Source organism: Phodopus roborovskii, unplaced genomic scaffold, assembly GCF_943737965.1.
Source record: "Phodopus roborovskii unplaced genomic scaffold, PHOROB, whole genome shotgun sequence".
In the NCBI taxonomy this organism is placed as follows: Eukaryota; Metazoa; Chordata; class Mammalia; order Rodentia; family Cricetidae; genus Phodopus; species Phodopus roborovskii.
In genome coordinates, this window is record NW_026126637.1 from 842,022 (window position 1) to 848,504 (window position 6,483).

General features: G+C 36.0%; 1 protein-coding gene across 1 annotated transcript; it reads right to left on the reverse strand.

Moving 5' to 3' along the window:
* Window positions 1–1,102: 1,102 nt before the first annotated feature.
* LOC127239073 (olfactory receptor 10C1) lies at window positions 1,103–2,053 on the reverse strand. The gene has a single exon (XM_051207862.1). It carries the CDS (start codon window positions 2,051–2,053, stop codon window positions 1,103–1,105), a length of 951 nt encoding a protein of 316 aa, XP_051063819.1.
* Window positions 2,054–6,483: the final 4,430 nt, after the last annotated feature.

Here is a 6,483-nt window from a genome sequence, read left to right on the forward strand (position 1 = left end):
AGTCTGGCATACAAAGCTGAGGAAGGACCACGCTGCTCTACCCTTTATCAAGACTGAGCAAGGATGTGACCTATGATGATGTGCACATCCATTTCACTCAGGAAGAGTGGGCTTTGCTAAATCCTTCACCGAAGTGTCTCTACACAGATGTGATGCTAGACACCTACAGGAACCTCGTTGCTACAGGGTATATTTGGGATGAACATAATATAGAAGATCATTGTCAAAATTCTAGATGACATACAAGACATCTTCAGAGCCATGTAAAAATTCACACTGGAGAGAAACCATACAGAAGTGTTCAGTATGGTGAAGTCTTTGCATGCCACACGGCAGAGAAAACCTATGAATGTAGTCAATGTGGTAAAGTATTTGGAAGACATACTATGCTTAATAGATGTATGAGAACACATACTGGAGAGAAAACACAAGACTGTAATCAATGTAGTAAAGTCTTTTCACTATGCAATCATCTCAAAAAATATTAAAGAACACATACTGGAGAGAAACCATAAAAAATCATTTACATAACAGACAAATGTTAACAATTGTTTCTCATACTTTGTAGAACGTATTTTCAAAAGATGAGAGTATGCTTTATTGAGGTGTTTACATGTTTTATAAACAAATTCATAAAAGAAATATCTAATTCTAGGTTATGTGCCTATAATTACCTCTGAAGAATTTAAAACTTTTTTTTGAGAGAAAATATCCTGCTTCTTAGAATTATTAAGGAATTAAGTGCCATGTTGTGAGATCCTGTGTAAAAGCAGAAGTCACAAGTTTAATACTGAGAAAATATACAGAGACTTCTTAAGACTTCTGAGATGTCATAGCTCATTTAAACTCTGTCTAGACAGAAATATTTAAGTATTGAACTAACCTACTAAAATTCTTTATTAGAAAACATTTCCCATTATTTGCAATTAAAAATAGTGCTGAGTAAGAGAGTACTCTAAAACAAAGTGATAATTAGTAAAGGTTCTTATAACACAGCTAGAAAAAGCACACCAGTTTTTGTTTGTTTACTCAGGCATGCTATGCACACTTCTCAGAGGGCAACTCTTCATGATTTGTGGTTACTACAGTTACCTGTTCATTGTCAGAATTTTCTCAGACATAGAGTTTTCCTCAGTGCTGCTTTGACTTCCTTGTTGCGTAAACTATAGATGATAGGGTTCAGCATGGATGTAACTGCTGTATAGAAGAGAGCTAAGAGTTTATCCATTCCTGGTGAGTGGCTAGACTTGGGTCTCAAATAAGTGGCAGATGTTGAGCCATAGAAGAGTGTGACCACAAGTAGGTGGGAAGAACAGGTAGAGAGAGCTTTATGGCGTCCCTCAGGTGAAGGCATCACCAGCACGGCAACCAATATTCTGACATAGGAAGAAATGATGAGTAAAAATGGGCTGAATATGCAGAGGACTGCTGCCACAAAGATTGCAGCCTCATTATGGGATGTATCTCCACAGGCAAGTGCCAGGAGAGGTGGAAGGTCACAGAAGAAGTGGTCTATCTCACAGGGTCCACAGAAGTCCAAAGAAAAAATAAAATTGGTCTGTCCCAACCCTACTGTGCATCCCATTCCCCAGGAAACCATTGCCAAATGCACACATACTCCACGACTCATTCGGGTTGCATAGTGGAGTGGGGAGCATATAGCCAAGTAGCGGTCAAAGGCCATGGCTGCCAACAGGCAGCACTCAGTTATTCCAAAGAATATGAAGAAAAACATCTGTGTGGCACAACCCTCTCGAGAAATCCCTCGGGCCTCAGTCACAAGGCTCTGCAGCATCTTGGGTATGACAGAGCAAGTGTAGCCAATCTCCAAGAGAGACAAGTTGGCCAGGAAAAAGTACATGGGAGTGTGTAGGGCTGGATTGGTGCAAATGGCAAGGGCTATAAGTGCATTGCCTGTCAGGGATGCCAGGAACATGAGGAGGATGAGGGTGAATAGGAGGAAGCATTCTCCAGGGTCCTCAGAGAACTTGGCAAATGCAAAGCGTTTGACAGACAAGCTGTTCTCCTGCCACAGAGAGCAACTGACATTCATCTCCTGGAAGAGAGAGCAACAAGTCACCAGAAGGATTCTTGCAGATGAAGGAAATTATTCAGACTTTGTCTGTCTGTCTGCCTGCCTGCCTGCCTGTTGCATGTATATGTAATGTATGTACATACATGCACTTATACATTTCGGGTGTCAACTTCAAATATTTTTCTTGGTCAGTCTCTACCTTATTTTTTTTTTTTTAAGCAAACTTTGTTACGTAACCTGGAGCTACTTGTTTTTGCTTGACTGAATTGCAGATCTGTCTGCTTTTGCCTCTTATACCCTTAACATTGGGATTACATATATATACTGGATTGTCCAGCCTTTCATGGGCACCGGGGATCCAAACTCACCTCCTCACAATGTACAGAAAACACACTATTCACTGAACTATTTCTGCAGTACCACATTTTATTAATTTTAGAGCCTCAGCTATTCAGAAAGAAGAAAGCACTAGAAAATGCCTCATATATTTTCTTAGAGTACAATTTCAGATTCATCAATTTGAACTCTTTCAACTTAAAGCTGCAAACATTTTTGAAGTCAACTATAAATACACAATAAAATGTTCATAAGAATACAGAACTGCTTGCCCTGAGATGCCTCATGTGGAGGCAGTCAGGGGCATTGTATAGTTATCCTCTGTAGTATTAAGTGTATAAGCCACAACAACAGAAAGAAGCCATTCACATGTATTTATGATATAATGTGTTCCCTACCAATTATGAGCTCTGTTTTATACATAGAAATTCAATGTTATAAAGATTGTGTGTAGTAGACAGTGTAGTAGACAGTAAACACTGGCATGGTGTGTCTTTAGTGGTAGGTCAATATAGGCAAGATATGGTACATGAGATGAAATTATTTTAGTATCTCACTGAATTTGATTTATATTATACCTTACAAAGACTAGCACATGTGGTATGGTTCTGCTTTATGAATTATCCAGGTGAATGGATTCATTGTCCTTTGGTGTCACATGATTAGATATGTTCAGTGGTGGTCTCAGTTCCTTATCTCATCTTTGTTTTGCCTAAGTGTTTATTTATCCTCTGTGAGCTGAAGGGAAGCATAATACATCATTGACATTATTTCTGAAACACTGCAGTGTTTGTATGCGGAAATTCTCAGGTAATATTCATCTTCACCATCATGTAGACACTATTTCTAAAATTCTATGTTAGTACATACAATTTCTGTAGATTGTTAGGAAACTATTATTAGGAGTCTTATACTCCTAATTTCCTAGTTTCCCTGTAATCATTCACCAAGGACCATTTTGCAGGTGAGTAGCACTTTTGCTCAACCTAGTAAAAAATTTTGAATCAATCCATTAAATAATAGTGGATGATGTAATGTGGGTGTCTACAAATCACAGCAATAAGTGATATGTTGATTTCCCACGAATTTAAGCTATTTTCTGACAAAGAAGTCAGGAATGTGAGTTGAGTGTTACACTCCTCAGAGATGGAGTGTAGGAATAAGAACTAAAGAAAAAAATCTTAAAAAGCTATTCATTTTTTACTTTAGTCCACCTCTTCAAGCCCAGTATTGACAACTTAGCTGTGACACATACCTTCACAAAAGAAGGGTTATTGGTTCTGCATCTGATTAGCTACCTTCTGGCGTTTCTCTGATGCTCTCCTTACAACATGCAGGGTTTCACATGGTCCCCATTCTCATCTCCAAGTCTGTGCATTAAAAACCTTTGATGCAGTAAAGAACCACACCTGAGGTCAGGAGGATTGTGTGTCCCAGGAGAGAACACCACGTCCTTTGAGGCAGTAATTCAGCATAATACACACACCGAGAGAAATACTCAAGCACAAATATGGGGGGGGCTGTGATAGTCACACAATGGTATATTTGAGATTTCCAGATTTCCACATTCTTAAAAACAATGGATGTAAATATATTTCACTGCGATAGGCACTCTTGAGTCCTTATCCTCTCACTCTCTCAGGGAGAATGACATTTTTTCTCACTGGAGGATGTCAGGAGGCAGTCTGAGTCCCCTCTTGAGAGTTGGACTGGATATCTCTGTGTTTGCTGGCAAGTTCTGACATTTGAAAGGAAAAGAAGTAAATGTAATTAGTGGACAAATCAGCACTAAATGCAATGAATGACGCGATTTAATGGCAACTGCTATTGTAAGCTCTCCTTATCCTGTGACATGAAATGAAATGTAGTATTGTGACATATTATTTGACCTTAGGAAAATATTAAATTATTTTTTTATTTTCCAAGAGTCATCAAAATATTCATGAAAACTACATAATTAACTTTCAAGTCATCTTTTGATGGAACTTATGTTTGCCATGTTTACTGTAAATATTTAAATTAATAAATTTAGCACTTTCCTAGTCACATATGATTTTGGCAATGGTCCAACTTATTTCTATCAAAAATATGTGCAACAAAACTTGTAGTTAAAAGTTGAATATTAGTGAGGGAGATATGAGTAAGGTACTGAACATTTATTGCACAATAACTGAGTATCTAAGGTGTTGTTGAAGTAAAAGAGGAATGGTAGGGAAAATAATTGTGACTCTTGAGTAGGACATTCTATTATCTTCAATGACTAGACACAGTGCTGTCTGTGACAGTTCACATGTAGTACATGTTGTCTGAGCCTTAAACATTAGTGTTCATACTTTTACATATACTTTTCCTGATTGAAAACATAATCTCTTGAATTTAATTATGGTTTAGATCTTGGCAGTTACTATTTTGGAAAAGAGATATAAAACCAAGAGGAATTCTCTTAGTTTTATGGGAATTGAACAATGAAGTTATTTTTTTCTCTTGCACATCTAAGGGCATCCATAACTAATTATGGCCAATAGGCTGCAAAGTACATTTAGTTAAATTAGATCATATTTGTTTATTGTTGATCTCATTTGCTGGGCTACTAGAGTATTATTCAGAAAGTCTTCAACTATGTCTATAAGTTGAAGTAAATGACATACTTTTTCTTCTTATAGTATCAGGGTATCAAGTCTTATGTTGAGGTCCTTGATCCATATGGAATCGGATTTTGTGCAGCATGAAAGATAAGAACTGAATTCCATTTTTCTGCATTATAAAGTCCAGTTTTTCCAATATGTTTGTTAAAGAGTCTGTCTTTTTGTCAGTTTTTCTTCTTTGTAAAAAAATTAAGCATGTGTTTATAGCTGAGTCCTCAGTTCTATTTCACTGTTATCTGTTTTTGTGACAGTACCATGCTATTGTGTAATTTGAACTCAGTTATGATGATGCCTCATGCAGTGCCTTTAATTTTTTTTAAGGATTTCTTTGGCTAACCTCAGTATTTTGTACCATTACATAAACTTTTGGATTTTTTCTGTCTGTAAAAAATGGAGTTGGGATTTTGATTATGATTGCATTGGGTTTGTTGAATGCTTTTGGCAGGTAATCATTTTCAAAATATTGGTTCTTTGAATCAACGAGCATGGAAAGCCCTTCTATCTTCTAGTGTCTTCTTCAATTTCTTACTTCAGTGCCTTAAATTTTTATTGTACAGGGCTTTCATTTTTATTGGTTAAGTTTATTTCCAGATGTTTTGGGGGATTTTGTGAATAAGATTATTTCCACGACTTCTCTTTAAGTCTATTTTTCTTTAAGTAAGCTATTGATTTGTATGTTAATTTTGTGCTCTGCAACTTTGTTGAATGTATTTAAAAACTGTAGGGGGTTTTTGGTGGAAAGCTGCTATAAAGCAAAGGAAACTATGAAGCAAGTGAATATGTAGCCCACAGAGTGATGGAAAAAAACCTTTGTCAGTTATTAATAAGTAGATGATTACTATATAAAACAGTGGTTCATAACCATCCTAATGCTGTGACCCTTTAATACAGTCCCACATGTTGTGGAGATCCCCAATCATAAAATTATTTCATTATTACTTCATAACTGTAATTTTGCTAATGTTACAAATCTGATATTCTGGATATCTGATGTGCTCCTTCTAAGTGGGTCATGATCCACAGGTTGAGAAATACTGGTCTGGAATATACAAAGAAATTTTTGAAGCCTAAATATTAAGAGATAATGCAATTTAAAAGGCGAGGAGTATAGAACCAAATAGAAAATTCTCAAAGGAAGAAATGTGAATTTCTAAGAAACATTTAAAAAGTTCAATTAGGTTTAATTAATTAGTTAACCAGTTCATGAGCTGACCTTACCCAGTCATAATGGCCAATTTCAATAATACAAATGACAGCATAGTCTATAAAATTAATTTTGTATACTGTCTTAGATAATTTGTACATTGTTTTAAACTTGAAATTATATTTGTCATATTGTGTAGGTTCCTTGTTCTGTTTACAATGTTTTTGCACACAAGTGTAAAGTTATTTTTATCATATTGTATATATGTATGTTTCTACATATGCTGAAAATGAAAATATTTTGTATATTGTTCCAATTTAAGA

Coding starts and splice junctions, on each gene's coding strand:
- LOC127239073 (XM_051207862.1), bottom strand. CDS start 2,053: ATGAATGTCAGTTGCTCTCTGTGGCAGGAGAACAGCTTGTCTGTCAAA.